Raw genomic sequence first — 20,845 nt, forward strand, 5'->3', positions numbered from 1 at the left:
TAGTACCTCAGTCATGTTGGGAGCAGCAGATCGGCACAGATTAAGCTGAATCAATCCGTGCTTGGTCTCTGCCAAACAGAAAGGAACGGAAGTGGTGTATGGCTTACACTGGCCAATTAGGAGGCTGCAAAGAAGAGCAACACATAAGTCAACAAATCTAAGCAGCAATGGGCAGGCTCCAAGCCTTTACTGTAAACAATAGGGTCTTGCATGCGAGAGCAAATGCAGTGCAAGCGCTCTCGCAGGCTCGACCGAAAGAAGTAGGATTCCTTTCAACAGGTCTGGAGTTGGCTGCGAGTCTTTTGGCTTTACCAAAGCTTTTGTTTTGTTTTGTCATACTTTTTGCAAAAATGTTTTGTTTGTAAAGTGCCAAAGGAAAGAGAGATTCCCTTGACCCAACACCTTAGTGATAATTTGGAAACAATGGTTAACAGTGCACTAAATTATTCAATACCACATGATATATTACAATAATATTTTATTATTAAAAAAATAATTTTTTTGAACAAAGTTCGTTATAAACCAGATAAAAAACTTCATAAGACTGCACCAATAGCACAATTGTACCAGGCCCTTCTTAAAAAACATATAGTTCATACATTAAAATAATTACCAACACATAACAATTATGACCCCCCATAATTGAGACAGAAAAAACTGTAAGACACACTGCTTGTCAAATACCAGTGTACATCACATTGGATTCAAGGACACTGTGGTTAATACAATGATTGAATCTGTATTTAACACACTGGTGTAGAACTTTTAGATTGTACTCTCAAAAGCGTCGATGCGTTTCGATGGTTATCCGTTTATCACACCATCTTTTTCAAGACAATTAATCTTTCTGTCTCTGTACAATTTGATACTTTCCTCCCTTGTTTGCAGATTAATCCAGGGTGTACACGGGGCTCAGTTGATTGCTTGTCAAGTACGAACTGGCTGCATGGCACACGTTTATGATTTGTGGCTCCTACGCTTTGTAGCTTTTGTTGGCGTGCGTTTGTGTACCCTCTGTGTTATAGAGATGTGTCACAAGTATAATCTCCACCCAAAAATTCCGTCTCAGTAATTGAGTTCCTCTTGACGGTCTTGCCGCTTGTGAATGACAATCAAAGCTCCAGCATCTGAGTGTCGGGTTGGAAAATAGTCTGTGAATTTCCTAGCACGTGCCATGAATAGTATTGACTGATTCAATATGCAATATATTAATTGTGAATCCTTCCCTAAACACAATTGAAAATTGAAGGTAGCCGCTTGCAGCCTCAGGCTGTGACATAATTCCACGCCGTTGATACGTGAATGCAACACAAAAGTGTTGCATTCTAAAAACAGTCATTTTTGGTTTGAAGTGAAAAGGCTTTTTTGGAGAAACAAGCCAAGCTTAGAGGTACACCTCAATTCTTTTTCTGTTCCACTTTCAATCTATTTTATTTGACTCCTAAGCTTCTCGTCTCTTTCTTGGCTTAAGCATCTGATCCCCAGCTACAAATCCCCACATTGGCACATCAAACCTTATAAGATGCTGTAGTGACAAAATACTCCATTGGTGGAAAGGAGTCAACAAGCATATTCATGACTGTTGCACACAGTCACCAGCAGTCAAGCACATTTTTGCCCCAGACTCAAATGTATAAGAAGACTACAATGGCACACGCGGTGCCACCTTAACAATGACGCAACCTGAACATTATCCGGGCTGTCAAACAGTGCAAGTATACACAAGCTCAGTTTTCAGTGGGGACATATGCATATCACTAAGAGAACAGAAGGCACTGAACGGAGCGAGGAGCTGCAAGGAATTTAAATAATAACGCAACTGCAAGGGCGAGGAACAAGGGGGACAGTTGAATATCCACACAAAAAAAAACGCAAAATGTCTTCAATAGCTGCAATGACCTGAGTAGACCTAGACCCTCTCATTCTAAGAGAAAAAACTGCAAAATGAGTTGACAATATACTAAATGTTAAGAACCGCTAATCTCAAGTTGGTTTCCCCAGTTGATCCTCATGGATAAAGTCCTGTCTGCTCCAGGCAGCTGACACGCCCCAATATACCAGGTAGACGTATTCCAGCACGAACCGGCTAGCTGGCACAAGGCAGTGCAGTTTGTTTCTTCAGTGGAAGATGGTGGGGGCATCTTGCTTCTTCAATGCCAATGTCAAGAAACACTATTGACACTTTAAGCAGTAACATACATTTTATTTCAGTAGAGCGCAAAAGTACAAACACCTTACTTAATATTCTTCTCTTACATTTGAGAACCCAGACTAAATTCCACGATCCAGACATACATTCCCTACAGGCACCCAAAGTCGCAAATAAATGCACTCAATACTACACAATGCTCCTGTGTTCACAGAGCCAAACTGTCACGATGGGTCTATGGCCTGAAGAGAAATGCTCATGTCTGTGTTCCTGCATGTCATATTTCACAGCAGATTTCTCAAGCTGATTTACATATATAGATCTTTGCGAGTTTAGTAAAGTGCTGGGTTATGACGAAATGCCACTTCAGGGAGCTGAGAACACTAATATAGGGTGGAGGTTTATTAGTGGCTGTCAGGTGTGCCTTTGGGAACCTCTAGGGTATTCCCCTGTGGGTAGGACATGGGTAGGTAGAGGTAACCTTATTTCACCATGGAGTAGTTCCTAGTTCAGCACTGCTGCCAAAGGACCTGTGGGGAGGGTCACTTTCAACCAGGAAAGTTCGACCCCTCCTGGGCTGGCTCAAAAGTTTGTGCAAGAGGCTGGTGCGAGACACTTTGGTTCGTTCCTTCTAGTACTCGGAGCACTTGACCACAGGTCACATACCAGGAAAGCACCACCACTGCGACGGAAGATGGCATGCACAGCTCCTTCTCTGTTGCCAACTCCCACGGCTAGGACGGTGGCAGGGACGGGTGGGTAGAGGGTGAGCTTCCTATTTTTGGCAGAAAACCCAGAGAAGCCAATTTTAATAATGCCCCTTGCCATGTTTTATTCCACAAGTACGGAGGAAAGGGGAGGAGTTATCACTCTGAAGAGGGAGGAGCCATGTCTGTCCTCCTCCTTCTCCCCACCAATCAGAAGCCACAATCTGTACACATTGACAGGGAACATATAAGTTGCGTTAATGCTTCACAAGCCCTATATAACAGGTCTTTCCCTGTCAGTCCGAGACTTGCGGGAAGATGTGAAGGACACCATTAGCATGTTTTGGATTAGGGGGTCGTTAAACCCCCGGCCGTATTTATTAAAAATTAAGAAATACAACTTGAAACAATTTTTACATTATTTACATAATAGGCAGAAAGTCCATTGCATTACATTTGATTACATTGATAGGTACATATGTAATGTTGCTAACCTTAACATTTCTCTAATACATATATATTCCTATCCGATCTAGACATTACATAATCTAATACGTTAATCTTTCTGCGTATTCCTATTTGAGCCTACGGCAAGGTCAATGACTGCTGCGAGATCCTGATTAGAACTATGCCCGCCCTCCAGCCACAGTGCACACGCGCAGGGGGCCCGTTCCCCGTGAGGTACTTCCCTCTGATCACCCCCATACACCCAGCAGATTAACTCCATAAGGGGCCCTTGCAGTTATGCGCCGTTTACTAGCACCCTTGTGCACGTGCGGGTTGGCCAACCATCCTACTGGAAAGCGTAACTTCCCTTCCCCGCACCCTACCAGCCAAGCAGCTGTAACTGCCCCTGGAGTTTCGTGAGTGGCCATTTGTTCCTACCCTTTGGGCAACCCCATTCAAGAATGGCGCCGCCTCCTAAGGACCTTAAATTTACTGCTCACCAATCATGACCTTACCGCTGACCAAGGAATAGCATTATAAATACGACAATTGAACATTTCGGCTCTGGCGGATCGCTATGAAAGGATGGAGAGCGGGGTACAAAGAGGGAGCCTCCACCGCTCCCCAGCCTTTTAACCCGTCAAGATCAAATGTTTACCCCACCGCGAGCCAGTTTAAACCAGGCCCCGGAGTTCGTGCGACGCGCCTGCCGCGTCATAGGTACGCGACGGGCCCGCCCCCTCCCGTGGTCATTGGGGGCCGGCACGACCGTCATACCTGCGGCGTTTCCGATGCCGGCCCCTGCCTTGCGAGGTGGTAGCTGTACAGGGTCAAAAACAAGCATTAAAATTAACAAGTAATAGAAGAGGTAGCTGGTTTGTAGACCGTTAAGGCATTCTGATGTAGTATTCTGTAAAGAGGTGTGTCTTCACCTCTTTCCTAAAGTGGAGCAGTGTTGGGGGGGTCCGGATGGATACGGTGATGTTGTTCCAGATCCTGGAAATGTCCAGAGGCTTGCCATCAAATGGGAACAAGCTGACATTTATGGAGGGTAATGGTGGGACTAGGCTCCTTGCTAGATGGTGGTCCATTTTTCGAAATGTCGACTCTTTGGGAGGCATTGCAAAGGCCTTGTCACAACATAATCTTGCAACGGCGAGTGGTGGCGATGGGTGTGGCTGCAAGTGTGGTAAACAAAAGGTGGACAAGGTTGGTGTTTTACCTGCCCTCCTCGCCCAAAGATTCCATCCCCATCTCACAATGCCAGAGACCCGCAGCCCAAATCTGAAGTCCATACAGGCTTGATTGCTAACCTTTCCGACCCATCCATCCCTTTGATATACTGTGCCAGTTCCACTGGTGTGGAATAGTTGGTATGTTTTAACTGGAGTGCGCGGTATTTATTTTTGCTTGATGGGTTCTAACTTTCTTTTCTGTTTACGGAAGCTGTGAAGTATAACTAACATGTTTTTATATAGGAGCGCAGTGAGTATATGGTTGGTTGGCATCTCACAGAAATACTAGTCACATGATACAAGTGTCATCCGGACCTCAAAAGGGGGAGCTGGCAGCATTAGGTAGAGAAGCTGCAATTTAGCTGGGGGTTTGGGCGATCACTCTTTACCCACCTTCACGCATGAACATTGGTGCTTTTGGGACATTGTTCCTCGAGGGTTGAAGGATGCAGTCTTCAATAGTGACTGACAGTGCAGGGGATTTTAAACTTTTTTTCTCTACACCCCTGAAAGCCAATGTAATTCTTTTAGCACCGGTATAAAGCACGAAAATGGTTTAAAACTGAAACAATCTGGCTGCTACATGTAAAAGTCTTTGTATCTCCTTGTTTACCATGTTTTTCTAGGGGGTGCACAGGCACTTTGCTACTGGTTAGCAGGTGTTAAGTGCACAGAGTTCTAAAACCAACAAAAATATACAGCCACGGCCCGTGCAGGTAAGAGCAGTGGGTGGTGGGGCCGGGTGGGGTGGGACCGTGGGGAATTTCGACTGGCGATGATAAGGGAAAATTAAATAAATTATTAATTTTCCCTTTTCATCGTCTGTCGAAATCCCCCCCACCTGGCCCCACCACCTCTTACCTGGACAGGCCGTGGCTAAAAATATGGGGCCCACCAAAATGCATAAAAATCCAGGGTGACCCCACAAAAAAGGAGGATTTCCTACACTCATGCAACTACAATTCTAGTAGCAAAACTAGCCCCAGTTCCTTTCATTATTACTGCTATATGATGGTTCAGTTTTTATCAAAATTCACTGCAGGGCTTCATAACCCCATCTTGAGCTTAACTTTCCTTCAGCCAGGTGCTTCAGACCATTGATTGCTTCAATATCCAGCAAATATGTGGGAGAGAAAGAGGTCTTAAGTATGCAGCTGCCCGAGTTAGAGTTGATCCTTATAGCCTAGTGCTGCCCAATTATACCCAAAGAGCTTGAGGAAAGTGAGCTAGCCGTCTCATCAGTGTATCCATCACGAAGCTGCAGCTGTGCCACCAGAGCGCTTGCAGTATGTCTCACCTTCAGCTGTTGCTCCGTTTCTGGTCTGCAAGCACCATTCCATTTTGAAATGGAGCTACCCCACAGTGTGGCCATACATGCCTGGCACAGTAGATATGATAAGGTAAGTATGGGGGATGTACTGCAAAATATCATGCTGCAAGATTGAAAAGTATTCCTGAAATAGCAAGGGGAATTGAAATTAAGGACCACGCTGCTACCAGCCTAGCAAAGGGTGTGGCTGTCGAGTGGCTCCTGTCACGTGTAACTCCATCAGCCAGTGCTTGCTTTCCATCCAACACCACTATTCACTATGGTATTTTTAAGCAAAACAGATCTCCAAGTGTTAGATGCCAAACTGCGGTTGACCAAAAAGACAGACTTTGAGACTAAGTGTGTCACATGAAAAAGGCCCACATGGCAGCAAAGCAGCCGGTGATGCTGTTGGTCAGCTCTAAGGTGCGTTGTAAACTGATCTTAGTCCCAGCACTGGAATAGCAAACTGATCTTGGTCCCAGCACTGGAATAGCATGGTGCGCTATGGATTATTATCAGAGTTATTTGAAGAGCTTTGTGGCCCACAGTGCAGGATAGCTGGTGGTATTTTGTGGCAGCACTGATGTAGGGAAGCAACATCACACCTAAGTCGTGAATTTATGCCTTGAACAGCACCATACTACTGCATCAAAGTCGGGTTGAATCAGTCTTTTATAGGGTTGGCTTTGGATGCACTGATTTTACAATTGGGCAAGGTGCATTAAACGACGGCCTGGCAAAGGGGTGAGCACAGCTCTTAGGAATGTTCCAAAAGCACAGCTAACTCAATGTAGAGGGTGCAGTAAGCACAGCCCTGTCAATATTTACATTATATGAAAGACACACATGCCAAGTGTGATATGCAGGTCACACTGGCCACCTCTATAGAAGGTGTAGCAGATACAGATCTGCCTCATGAAGGATGCCCCATTTGCGTGCACATAGGCAGTTCTTGATGCTTGGTTGCTTCCTTTTTCCATTATTAAATCTCGCCTAGCAGCGCATGAACTGTCTCTTCGAGACATGCTGGATCTATTCTATGGGATTCGAGCATGCCCAGCACTTTCCATTCGTTCTTTTGAGTGCCATTCTGAAATGTTGGCTTTTCAGTGGTGCATTGGTTGTACTTGTCCCTCCTTTGTGTGCTTAGTTCCCTCCTGTAACGACTGGCCATATTACATATAGGCGGTTGTTTCTGCCCATTTCTGTTCTGTTACGAACATTTATTTAATTTTTTTTTATCTTGGCTCATTTTTAAAAAAAAATCTGAAATGCTTGCTTTCCATGTTCCGAGCCATCGTCTGACCCACTCCTGATTCGCAGTTTGACCCATTCTCCACCAAATGTTCTGAAATGCTTATGCTCGTTTTCCGGTGTTGTGAACCCTAGTGCAAACAACTTCCAAATTGAAGTTTGACCCCATCCCCCGCCTGGGATTTTGGGTATCACAATGCCTTCATACAACAGGAGTTTAGGAAGTATTGCCATAGTGATAAAACGCGGGTACTTGTTTTGAAACACGGTTTTGTGCTTGCAAATGATAGGGCACCTATTCAAAACTAAAATGCTTGCTTTTCGGTGTTGCTTGCCACTGCACATCTCCCTCCCAAGTCGCAGCTTGTTATTATTACGTACATTTGGGAGGCGGGGCTTCAACGAGGATGAGAAGAAGCAGATGACGACACAGTGCAATGAGTGGAACTAGTCTTTTTCATTTCTACCACCTGCCAGTAACTCTGGAGCAAGAGGTTCTTGTCTGCACTCGAGTAGAGGCTAGACAAAGATAATTTCCTAATATTTTCAAATATGTTACTAAGTTATTACTATGTTATATTTGGTCTCTGATAGCTTTTTTTTTATTAATGTTGCTTTATATAGAAGCTGTTTCAGATAATACATTCTGAAATTAAATATTCAGTCCTGTTTTGGGTTCCACCCAGCATCACTTTCAGTGACTATGAATCCTTGCCATTCCAAGATGTCTGTCTTGTTAGCAGTTATTGATAGCAGCACTGCAGCCGTGTCCCACTTCTCTTTCCATGCTTGGATGTGGGCACTTGGAAGAGAAGGGTGGGATCAGCTGCATCCAACCGAAGCCTCTCTACTTTGGCAGCATGCATTTAAGCAATGGTGACAACTGAAACAAGACTGACAACGCCAAGGTAGGTGACCCTGGAGGCAGGATACTTCACATGCACCCTCTGGATAAAGGCTCCTCTATACAATCCATTGATGGGTCAGTACGAAGTTGCTGGGCAGAGGCAGGACTGGGCATCATACTCTCAAGTTGATATGCTGAGCCGAAAAGTCCTTTTCAGTTGTTTTAAATGCAACACTTACCCACTGCTTCAATGGAGTGGTAATATGGGGAACCCATTTTGAGTTGGCCCTTACTCTGCAGTAAAATTCCACCAAAAAGACTTCTTACAGGAGACTGTGTGGTAGGTGGGTGTTATGGGGTTGTTTTTCATATACCACATTGCATTCAGTGTTCTTTTCTAATTATCTTCACATGTCAGTGTGGGTTTCCCTCTTGAGGAAAGAAGCATGGCCTTTATATAGAAACATATTTAACCATAGACACAGAATGGTTAAAATACATCGATACATCAGGCTCTAAATTGCAGCCCGACCAGCATGTAATACCTTTACATTTTCTAATGCTCACTCCGCAGATCACATGTTTTCTCCATAAATGTTTTTCAGCACTGTAAAGAAGGGGCGAGGTTTCCCCGAAAAATAAGTTGGAGTCCAGAGATGTAAGCCGCTGTCCACATGCAACGTGGGTGAAATGCAGCCTGTCCTGTTTTTTTCAGCCAAATGCAGCAGGTGTGCTGTGATCTGTGGGCTAGTACTTGAAAAGTAGAAGTCCACATCTAATGATGTTTAGCACTGGTGGACTAAATCAAAGTCAACGTGAATGTCAACCCTATGACCCCAACATATGGAACTGGAGCACATTTACACAACACAGCACATACATCCAATCCACACCACAGAATGCCACATAATCCCTCAAATTTGCTCACAGTGTCACTGGATTCAAGCTAGCCTGGCTGATGAGGGGCGATACTCCGAAACAGGTACCAGGATGCTTGTTTCCGGTCCAGGGAGGACCTGGCTTGGCAGTTCGGGCTGGACTGTTCCCATGAGGCGCACAGTAAATTCTGATTTGCATATGGCTGGTTCCAAACTGGGGTAGCGTAGTGAGCAAAAGAACGATATATTTAACCCAGATCTCTTGACTGGGGGTGAATGTTTCATTTATTCAGCATTCAGTCCATCATTTGTTGCTGCAACAATATTCAACAGCACACCACATAATGTAACTACACAACATACCACTACACAACACAAAATACCATTCCACATAATGACACTCCATGACATACAATCCCACTCTACATAATTCCAGTATACTCAAAAGCACATCATTACTATCCACATAATTCCACTGCACACCATGCAACATAATTCCACTAAACATATCCACTTCACACTACACAATTCCACGCCACACAATTCCAATCCAACCCCCAATTCCACTCCACACCACATACATCCACTCCACTCCATAACACATAGGTAAAAGACATTGTCATTTACATCGCCAATAGCTCTCACTCTTGCAAATGCGAGACCTATTGGCATTGCCAATGCTTGTTAGGTTTGGATTTCAACAGACCAGCTCTGAAACTGACCTACTTCTAACAATATACATAGGGAGGGCTTTGGATCCCTTCCCTCTCTCCTCCGCACTTTTTCAGTCATTGTCTTTTTAGTCAGCCTCTTTCAACCTTTTTCTTGAGACTTTCAGGCATGTTTTGGCTCAACCCACTCCATATATGCCAAGCCTTCCGACTCAGTTGGGAGACTACCGATTTCAAGGCTAGTCTCCCGTCTCCTGATTCCTGTATTCATAAACCTGATTCCTCAGAGGGCTTCAGCTGGTACTGGTCTAGTGGGACTCGTAGTATTCACTGCCAGTTACCTGTTCCTGCAAGCCAGTGCTCAATATTTTTGTCACACACTCGCTGCCTGCCTGTCGATTTCTCCGTGCTCCTGACAGGTAAGGGAAAAAACATGTATCTGCATTTCTGATATCCTATCTTGTACCAGCACACTTTCAAGTCCCATACATGACAACAGACCCGATCAGGCCTCGATGTCAATGGGAGAAAAACAATCTCCTGATTATTTTCTAAAATCTCTCACTTTTCTCTTCTAAAATGTTGGCATGTATGCCAGTGGAGCATTCATCTCTCAATTAATATTTGCAGATTGGATATATTTCCCCGCATCCTCTCCTGTGTTTGCATTGGACTACACGAGGAAGTATTTTAGAACTATTGCCCTCTCTGACCTTGCTGGCTTCCTCCTGTTTTCTATGCCCCAGTGCACTACAGCTGCATGTATTAGCTATTGGCTTTGCTGTTCTCACTGTCTATGAGATCGTTACCTAGTGGTAGTTGGCTGTACGAGCTTTAAAAGACTTAATTTACCACACATTTATCAACAAAAATAGCCAAGCAATGCTTTGCAAACGTTTGTGATCTGTGAATATGGGCCTTTTTTGGGTGCCCAGCCTGATTTTTTGATACCAGTCCGACCCTGAAGAAATACCATTTCAGACATGCTCGTATGAACATGATTTCCACAGACCCCCTTGCAAAAGGGGGTATTCGAAGAGCATCGCTCCATCGGACGGGAGAAGCACAGACCCATAATGTATGTAAAGCCCTGAGGGAGCTGTCTGTAGAGCTGTGCTGCGCGAGTGAGCAGCGCCGGCCTGCAGGCAGGGGGTGTGCAAGGCCTGCTCAGTGCAGACAGCGGAAATGCTTTTATCAATAAAAGCCGAATGAATTCCCACTGCACTAACAGGCGCGCTTAGATCTGATCTCTTTTCACGCTCCGCACAAACGCTTTGCCCTTAAGGTCTGGCATCGGCAGCTGAGATCTGTGCATCGGGCCTTGGGGAACGGCAAGCCGTAGGGTCGGCCACGGGGAACGCCTCGGCGATCACTCGACTCTCCCCACCGTCCCTCCACCCCCGACACCACCACCATTCAGATCATCTGGACAGTTTTCTCAAATAACTGCAATCTCAGCGTATTCCTGGGAGGAAGAAGCGTTTAATAAAAAGTAAAGTGACACCTATCACCTCTTTGTATAGGCTGACCAGCCTACCCAAACCAAAGAAATCCGGGAGCTTCTACCGACATGGAAGAAGGACCATATAATTATAGCTCTCTTCGACGAAGTGTTCAATTACCACAAAAGCTAGAGACAATCCTACATACCTGAGACGTTAACACTGATATCGCCACCCAGGGCACACTATACAGGCCTGCCTACATGCCAGCATTTTACAAGAGTAAAGTGGAGATGAAAAAAAACCATTCCATTCCAAAAATCTTTATTTCGATCACATGATCATAAAAGATATACATAACATCGCATTTTAAAAATACAAAAAATTTCATTTTGTGATTGATAAAAACGCATTAAACAACATTAGTGATCAAAATAAATAGATAGATAGTGGTGTGCCAGGGAATCAAGTCTGTCGAGAGTCACCATAACATAACTGGAAGAATGTACTTCTTCCGTTGACATATTGAAGCAGAGCCAATTACAGGGAGGAGACTGTAAGGTAATTTTGGCTTAACAAATCGAGAGTCTCCCTCCTAAATAGGGTCTATTGGCAATTAAAATACAATACAATGTATGGGCAGGTATTTTGGTGGTAATCAAAAGCATGTCTCATGCAAATGTTCTGATGCCTATGAAAAACATGGCAACGACAAAGCGGAAGACAGGGTTAGGGTTTGTGAACCTTGGTAAAGGAAACTGCTGATATGGTGGTGCCAACTGCCTGAACTCCTCTGTGCAGACTCTTCGTTCCTGCTTTTATCGTCATGCCTGATTTGCAGGTCAAAGACAAATGTTTTCTGCAATTGTTTTTAAAATGGCATATACCACAAAACTAAAGCATGTCAATGCACACTGTATAAAGTGTAAAAAAGTTAACAATGAGAGGGTTTGGCTATTCTGCAGTAAGGCCACGCCACTAAAACAATAAACTAAAACAATAAACAACTACAAATTGCCAGTACTGCCACTTATTCAACAAATTTGAAATAGAAAGAGACAGAATAAAACTGACCAATCAATTTATTTTTCAAAAAACAATCAAATCATTTCAATTCAAAAAAACCTTTGCGATAATCATCACACCAAACATTACAGGAGTCCCCGCAGAAAACCTAAATTTGTAAATCTATGAAGTATGGTTTCTAGAATTGAATAAAGTGTTTTACGTTTTGTTAACATTTAGCTGCTGGTTCCCCAGAGTGGGTTTCTAGTGAATGTATATATAGAGTATGTAGGAATGTGTGAATGAGTTGTAACACTAGTATGAATGTTGTGTCACTTGTGTGTCTGAGGAAGAAAATGTTGCTGTGAATTTGTGAAGCCATGGACAAGAATGATGTTTTTTTCATGTGTATAGGTTTTCTGCGGGGACTCCTGTAATGTTTGGTGTGATGATTATTGCAAAGTTTTTTTTAATTGAAATGATTTTGATTGTTTTTTGAAAAATAAATTGATACACTCAAACTGAAAAAGTGGTTTATAAGGGTCAGTTTTATTCTGTCTCTTTCTATTTCAAATCAACTGTACACCACTCAACTCTATGCCACTATAAGCTATTCCATTCTATTCCAATCCATGCTACGCTATTCCACTCTATACCACTGCCCTGTATACCACTCCACTGTACACTACTCCACAATTGGGCTCTCCACTCTATGCCACTGGAATCTATGCCACTCCTCTCTGCATGTTTTCACTGTATGCCACTCTACAACACTCCACTCTATTCCACTGTACACCACAACACTGTACACTATTCCACTCTATGATACTCCAATCTATGCTATTCCAGGGTAAGCCACTCGAATGTACGCCACTGTACCCTATCCTATTTCACTGTATGACACTCAACTCTATGCCACTATACCCCACTCTACTGTACACTATTACAATCTGCGCCACTCTACGCTATTCCAGTGTACTCTACTCCACTCTAACCCCTCCACTTGCACGCCACTCCAGTCAACCATATTTCACTCTATGCCCCTCCAATGCACGCCACCCCACTCTAAGCCAATCTACTCTACATAAATCCATGATACGCTATGCGCTACTCCATTGTACTCCCCTTCACTCTATGCTATTCCACCATATACCACTTCACTGTAGGCCATTCCACGCCACTCCACTGTATGCTACTGCACAAAATGCCACTCCACTTTATGTTATTCCACAGTACGCCACTCAGCTCTACGCCACACCACTCCGTACTATCCTACTTTACATCACACCCCTATACTCTATGCCACTCCACGTTATTCCATTCTACGTCACCCGAATCTACGGCACTTTACTCTATGCTACTCCACTGTACACCACTTGACTATGCCCCTCTACGCTATTCCGCTGTCGGCCACCCCACTCTACGCCACTCAACTGTATGCCCCTCTAAGCCACTCCACGCTATTCTACTCTATGCCAAGTCACTCAACTCTACACCCCTCCACTGTACACTACTCTACGGCACTCCACCATAAGCTACGTTGTAATTTCACTTTACAGCACTCTACTGTACACAACTTCTCTCTATGCCGCTCCACTCTACGACTATATTTCAATCTGCACCACTCCACTGTACACTATGCCACTTCACTCTACGCTGCTCAACTGTATGACACTGTCCTCCACTGTGCTCTATAAAATTCTACTTAACAACACTTCTCTCTTCAACAGTACATTCTACAATTTGAAACGCTTTTCATTAAAAATTAAAAACGATTGAAATTCAATGAAAAAAACAAAGGTTGAAACTTAGTTATTGTTGTCACAACTTGGGGGGACATGCAGGACAGATTCGGGGGATCAACTGGAGGTCCGACACCCTAGTAAATTGTATTCCTTAGTGACGAGCCTAGATTGGGTCGACCCCTGGTCGCAAGTTGCATGGTACTACACAGGGCTACACCTATCTTTCGGCAGTTCATGACTCCTTCTCCCTCCTTGATTATTTATTTATTCCACTGGTCTTCGACAGCATGGTGGTGGCGGCGGACATTCTCCCACGGGGACTCTCCGATCACTCACCAGTGGTCCTTTCTATACGGGCCGGAGGGGCCCATGGGCCATTCCGGTGGCGCCTATCGGCCTGAAACCTCCAGAAGGAGGACTATAGAGAACGGACGGAGGATGGCATTGATCAATATTTGGCCATTAATGTGGGTTCGATTCGGGGGGCTGCGACTCTTTGGGAGGCTATGAAACCCACTATTCGTGGGGTAGATATCTCTTTTTGTGTAGCATCCCGAAATTTGCGTAGAGAGGCCCTGGTACGTGAAGAGGCAGCTATCCTTGGGATGGAGGCGTGAAGTGGGGAAGAGGGGGGGAGGCAGGCTCGTCGCCAATTGCTGCTGGCACAACAGGAATATTCTCATATCCTTTTAGATGAGGCTCGCCAGGCATGGTTGGCTACCCGCAGCAGGATCTACCAGTGGGGCGACTAATCTGGTAAGCTGCTGCATCGATTATGTCAGGGATCACTTCACCCCAAGCTCTTCCAGGTGTTATAGGGCCGGATGGGTTACCCGTGTCAGACGCGTCGGCCATCGCTAGTAGTTTTGCTGAGTATTATTATGCTCAATTGTACGCCCCCAAGGATTGCCTGTCAGCGGACGTCATCGTCGTTCTTTAGACGACCTCCCGCCTAAGGTGCTCTCTGATGAAGCACAGAAAGAGCTGGAGTGCCCACTTACGAAGGAAGAACTGGGGGCGGCCTTGGGGGATCTGAATCCTGGCAAGGCTCCCGGCTTGAATGGCTTTCCGTGTACATTTTACAAAAAATAGTGGAGGAGGCCAGGGACCGGGGGAGACTGCCCAGCGATTGAAGACATGAGGAGGTAGTGGTATTTCATAAGCCCAGTAGACCACCTGAGCACCACACCTCGTATCGCACTATCTCCCTCCTAAATGTAGAGGCTAAGATATTGGCCAAGGCGTTGTCAAATCATCTCAGACCCCATACAGCTTCGCTGGTACATCCGGACCAGGTCGGGTTAATCCCCCAACGCGCAACCCGCCACAATATTCGACGGACGCACGTAGCAGTCGCGACAGTCCAAGGACTGGGGAAACGAGCAGCGCTCCTGCTGGCAGATATAGAAAAGGCATTCGATTCTATGAGTTGGGTGTATTTATTTGCACTGGTACGGAGGCTGAAATTTGGACCTAGTTTTATGTCCTATTTAACCCTGTTATATACAGACTTAATCGCGGGCTTCGTCTCCTCTACATTCACTATTGGACGAGGCACCAGGCTGGGGTGTCCTTTATCCCCCTATCTCTTTGCTTTAGCAATGGAGCCCCTCGTCGCTTGGGTGCGGAGGGACGCTCAGTTGTCCTGTTTTGAATGGGCGCACGGATTGTCTGATCGCATCGCTCTATACGCTGACGATGTGCTGTTCTTCCTTATCAACCTGTTGTGTATTATGCAGATCTTTGAGGAAACCTCAGGTCTATATATGAACCCTCGGAAATCCACCTTGTGGGTCTTGGGAGGTGAGGGCGTGCTCAGCTCCCGGGCTGCGTCGATGAAGGTGATGCATGGGGGTTTGAAATATTTGGGGGTGTATCTTTCTGATTCTCCCACCACGGCCTGGAAGCGAAACCTCGCACTAGTATGGGATCACGTGCGTGAGGATATTAAGACCTGGTCTCACATGCCCCAATCCATTTACAGCCGGTCAGCCATTTTCAAGATGGTGTCGCTCCTTTGCCTACTGTATCAACTGCAAAATCATCCCTATCTGATAACCCCGCTGAGGTTTCATCAGGTGAACTCTGGCTTGTGTCAGTTCCTCTGGGATGGTGGGGCGGTTAGGGTGGCGATCCGGACTAGTTTTCAATCCACATATTGCGGGAGGCTGGCAACCTCCGACATTTGGTCTTACTATGTTGCATCACATCTGCTCGTTTTAAATGAGTGGTGGTACGGGGACAGGGCAGACCCGTCATATGCCGTTGAGCGGCGCTTCATGGGCGACAACACTCTACACACTGTTCTTTACTCTGCCCCGTTGAGACGCTCCCTACCGTCTGCTATGCGGATTGTTTTTCAGATCTGGAGGCAGGCACTACGGAGGATGGGCTGGTGGAACAGACTAACTCGGGGGACCCCACTATGGCATAATGGCTGCTTTCTGCATCTGTCGACTATCTGGGTTCCGCGACTGGGACAGTATTGGGATCTCCATCTTGGGTGACGTCATGTGGGGTCCGGTTTTAAAATCCTTTTAAGATATCCAGAAGGACTTTCAGATGCCGAAGACCCAATTTTTTTAAAACTTACAATTCAGGCATGCTATCTCCCCCAATCTGGAGTGTCTGGACTCGCTGCCGGAGTTAAGCCCAGTGGAAGCCAAAGTATTTATGAGGGACCTCCTTGACCATAAGATTTCCAAAATCTACCAGTCCCTAGTTACACACTGTTCTCCTTCGCTGCAGCATTTACGAGAGGCCTGGGAGGGTGATTTGGGTCAGATGGAAGAGGAGGACTGGACAGAGGTTCTGGCTTCTCCGTGAGGGGCGGCTATTGGAATGAGCCTGCAGCTTATTCAATTTAAATACCTCCATCAAGTTTATTATACCAGGGTCAGGCTCTGGAGGGCGGGCTTAGTGGCTTCCCCGGTGTATCTCCGATGAGAACATGAGGATGGGACCCTGCTGCACATGGTATGGCATTGCACTGCATTAGCAAGATTCTGTAGGGGGTGCTGGCCTGTTTCTCTGAAGTGCTGGGGTGGGAGCTCCCTAATTTGCCGAAGCTAGTCCTCTTACATGTGATGGAAGGGAACAGGGGCAATATTTATAAGCAACATCTCATGCTCCTGGGTTTCACTCTGGCGTAGAGGGACATAGCTAGGGCCTGGAAGGCGGCAGCTGCCCCCTCGGTCTCGGCTTGAAAAAATGGTATGGACTTCTGTATGGGCTTGGAGATCCCAATATTTGAGGCCAGGGGGAGTGCCCGGAAGCACTACAAGATCTGGAGACGCTAAGCGGACTACCAAGGCCTGGAACTTGAGCTGCCACAGGGGGACCGGAGCCGAGACCCAGTGTGACTTCCATATCCCCTATTGATAGTTTCTCCTGCTCTTTGTAACTACCTGTGATCTGTCTGCAATTCCTAGGCAGGAAATTGTTTTGTGGATGATGGGCTCTTATGTTGATTAATGGCAGTTCGAGTCAGTAATAAGTTGCTCTAGAATAAGAGGACAGTATGTCGGTCGGTTGGGGGGGTTTGTTGTTTTGAGGGTATGATTTTATTTGTATTGCCTTTCATATTCTCCTGCATTTTCATGGAAAATGGTCAAATTCAATTTTTGTATCTTACCTGCAGCAGTTGTCTCTGGGGCACAGAGATCTGTGTTATATGTGACATTTTGACAAATAAAATATGTTTAAAAAAAAAGCTTAGTTATAGTTAAGAACACTTTTATTATTTTTTCTATACAAACCAAACTTAAACAACACAAACATTAGAAATTCTAAAGTAATACCTTAAATGTATAACTTTGCGCACCACCTTCAAATTACTATAACTCGCGCACCTCAGAACACAGTATTGTCAACTAGCTACCCACACTACATTAACTATAACTTACCACTCTACCGTGCACAGTGGTCTCACAAATGATCTTGTTTGTAATGTCATAAGTGTTGTTATAAAAGCTATACTAGTACAGCTCCGTGATACTCAAAGTAGGGCCCGGGGCCGCTTGAGGCCCTCTTGACTTTCACATGCGGCCCCCCTGGTGAACAGCAGCAGACCTGCTGTTTAGTTGCTGAGCACTAATATTCAGAAAAAAAATGTTAAACAAATGAGCAAACATTTATTGACCGTCAAATAAATGCTTGCCCGTTTATTTAATATATCTTTAGACCCATTTACACAATCCCTGAACCACCCAGGACCCCCTACTGCGAGCCTGTTGGCATCAGTGCGACCCTCTGTCACACCACAGACCGTACTTTGCGGCCCCTGGGCAAATGTTTGTGAGTACCCATGGTATAGCTAATGCAATATTACAGGGTGTAAGTAGTGCATCGTAGAGGTGCAAGTTACAGTTAATGTAGTGTGGCTGGTGAGTTGACAACACTGTGTTCGGAGGTGCATGAGTTACAGTCATTTGTAGGTGGTACGTAAATATAAAAAATATATTTTTTTAAAACTCTGTTTATTGACGGTTTAATAAAAGTCAGATACATAGCATATTGGTGCACTGACATTTGAATAGAGTGAATAAGCATCACAGCTCCGAGTATACCCCACAAAGCTCTCCCAAGCCACCATCTCAGTTGATGTTTGTGAAGGACACAGATGAGCCTGACTGCAGCCCTACCAGCCCAAAAGAATCTAAATCATAACAAATATTGCCCTCTCGAGCACTTCATGGCCCCCAGATTCATATCCATCTTCAGGGGTAACCCTGTCCTTCATTCACCACCCTCCCAGCCAACATACACCAATCGATATTGCGCTTCCAGTCCCTCAACCGGGGCGGATGCTATGCCCCCCCCCATAATCTTGCAATATTATGTTTAGCAACCAGGTCCATTGCACTCCAAATGTTGAGGAGTCATTTTGTAGAGTTAGTCATTGAGCCCCTGGTCACTTCACATATACATGCCACCCCTGCCCAAAAACGTGGTAGTGCAGGGCAATCCCACACAATATGGTAGAACGTGCCCATTTGCAGACACCAATGGCAATAACTCTGAGTCCTTATTCTACCCATCATAAATAGTGTAGTTTGGGCGTAATAGGACCCAAGTAGTATTTTTAATTACATCAATCGAAAACCCACCCATATGGCCACCTCACTCAGGGACACCAAAGCCACCGCCCAGTCATCATCCTTTAGCTCCTCAAAATCTTGGGCCCATTGCTCCCTCAAGTGTTACAGTGCTTCAGGTATGTTGTTGAGTAGGTTTAAATATGTCAGGGTGGTTGCTTTCCGGGATACGTATTCATCTAAGAAGCAAACTTCTAGGGGCGAAGACTCGAGGAGCGCCGTTCCCCTTCAGCAATACTGCCTGGAAAGCGTGGCATACCTGGATATAGCAGTAGATCACATGGGGTCTAGTTGATTATCACATTGGAGGGCCATCCAAGGAAAGACGTTCCTATGAGCCCAAAGGTCTCCTACTGGTGAAAGGCCAATTAAATCCCATATATAGAGTCCAGCTGCGTTCCCAGGGTGTGTAATGCCACAGTATCCCATGTAAATTATAAATGTAAGTATAATTAACACTTTAGAACTTATTATGATTTTGTAGTTTATGTTTGGTTTGTATAGAAAACGATAAATTAAGATTTCATAATTATAACTGAGTTTTAACGTTTGTTTTTTAGGTCTCGCCTAGGCAGTGCTTGCGCTTTCTCTTCGGGACTTTCTGTATTCAGGAAGATCCGTAGGTTTTAATTACAGCCTCGGAGCACTATTTACTTAAAGGGCTTTGTTCTGCCTGCTTCTGCAGACAGGACATGCCCTCCCGCTATGGTTTTTAAAAATCTTTATTTAACAGCGCAGCATGCTTCAGCACTAATAAAGATAGCCGCGCTCTTCTTTTTTGTTACTTGCAATCATCGAATGCAGCAGCAGGACTTTTTCCTTTTTACAATGGCAGAACCCAATTGAAAAAAAAGCGTGCAGGAGCCATTTTTTCTATTTGTTTACCTTTGTTACAATAGCGGCACCTGCACTTATGCTCTAAACATCTTAAGCTAAAGTGCTGGTGCTGCGATTGCTTCAAAAGTAAAGAAATAGATAAAAAATATTTATTTCTATTTCATTACTTTTGAAGCAATTGCAGCACACGCGCTTTCGCTTAAGATGGCTACAGCTAAACCTCGAGTGTCACGACTGATGTTTGTCACAGCCGGAAACGAACTATTGGGCTTGACAAGAATGTCAGAAAAATAGGAAAAAAGGCTTTGCTCCTAATTGCTTTCTCACTTCACTGGCACTTTTCCCCTTAGCGCACGATTGAGCAGCTTTTCTGTCCGTTGCGTGGGCCCTTTGTTGCAGAAGAACGGCCCAGCCCGGGCATGAACTATTGTAACCCTAGCACGGAAACGAGCCATCCGAAATAGCAAACAAGCATTTGCACTGTTACAGATTTCGCATTTGGGAGAGTTTGAGATATTAGCATTGAAAATGACAATGCCTTTTATTTATGTGTTTTGAAAACCTGCGAGCGGGTGCGTGAACACGCACTTTGTACTTTTACGTTTACGCACCGGGCATTGTCATTTACAGTGCCAATAGCTCAAACTCTCGCAAATGCAAGACCTATTTGCATTGTAAATGCTTTAAAAAAAATGTTGCCAGTATGTAGTTATAGTTAGGGCCTAGTTTCCATAGGAAAAGCATTTTTATTTTGCTAATAACTTTTGTGCCTTTTGATGAATCTTCCGAAATTTTTAAAATTAGAGTGCCAGTCACTTCAGCTGCTGTCTGGAAAGTTTCAGGGTGATTAGTTAAAACGGGGTAGAGAAAAAGTGGGAGATCTCAAATTGCATTTTCCCCATGAAATTTCCCATAGAGATTTTAGACATGACTGCAGCCCGAACCCCTCAACGGAACGACACCAAATTTGGAAGAAAGCTAGATCTTGGACCAGAAAAAGTGCTTTTTGTAAATTGGTGTAAATCTGTTCTGTGGTTTTTGAGTTATTAAAGAAAAAATATTTATGAATATCTAAATGCCTGAATCCACCGCAGATCCACGTGCCAACAGCAATGCCGTAATTGACTGGCTGCAATCGGAGAAAAAAGTTCTGCTTGCCATTTTGTCAGAACATGGTCTCGGGGGCGGGGAGGATTGAGGTGAAAATTGGATATAAGGGG

General features: G+C 44.9%; 2 protein-coding genes across 3 annotated transcripts in view; both read right to left on the reverse strand.

Moving 5' to 3' along the window:
• The window catches only part of FRMD5 (FERM domain containing 5), a 575,457-nt gene that overhangs the window by 409,099 nt on the left and 145,513 nt on the right, over window positions 1-20,845 (reverse strand). Inside the window, exon 1 of one of the 2 annotated variants that reach the window (XM_078682954.1) lies at window positions 7-38. The exons of the other annotated variant lie outside the window; for it this stretch is intronic. Coding sequence (XP_078539080.1) covers window positions 7-15 — 9 coding nt within the window. The 5' untranslated portion in view covers window positions 16-38. Of the gene's footprint in view, window positions 1-6; window positions 39-20,845 lie in introns of those variants that run through there. 2 annotated transcript variants of the gene reach the window in all.
• The window catches only part of LOC144825353 (inactive phospholipid phosphatase 7-like), a 60,498-nt gene continuing 39,769 nt past the window's right edge, over window positions 117-20,845 (reverse strand). The window contains exon 2 of the mRNA XM_078684144.1: window positions 117-124. Within this exon, the coding sequence (XP_078540270.1) occupies window positions 117-124 (8 nt within the window). The remainder of the gene's footprint in view (window positions 125-20,845) is intronic.

The sequence above is a fragment of the Lissotriton helveticus genome, chromosome 3_1 (assembly GCF_964261635.1).
Source record: "Lissotriton helveticus chromosome 3_1, aLisHel1.1, whole genome shotgun sequence".
NCBI lineage: Eukaryota > Metazoa > Chordata > Amphibia > Caudata > Salamandridae > Lissotriton > Lissotriton helveticus.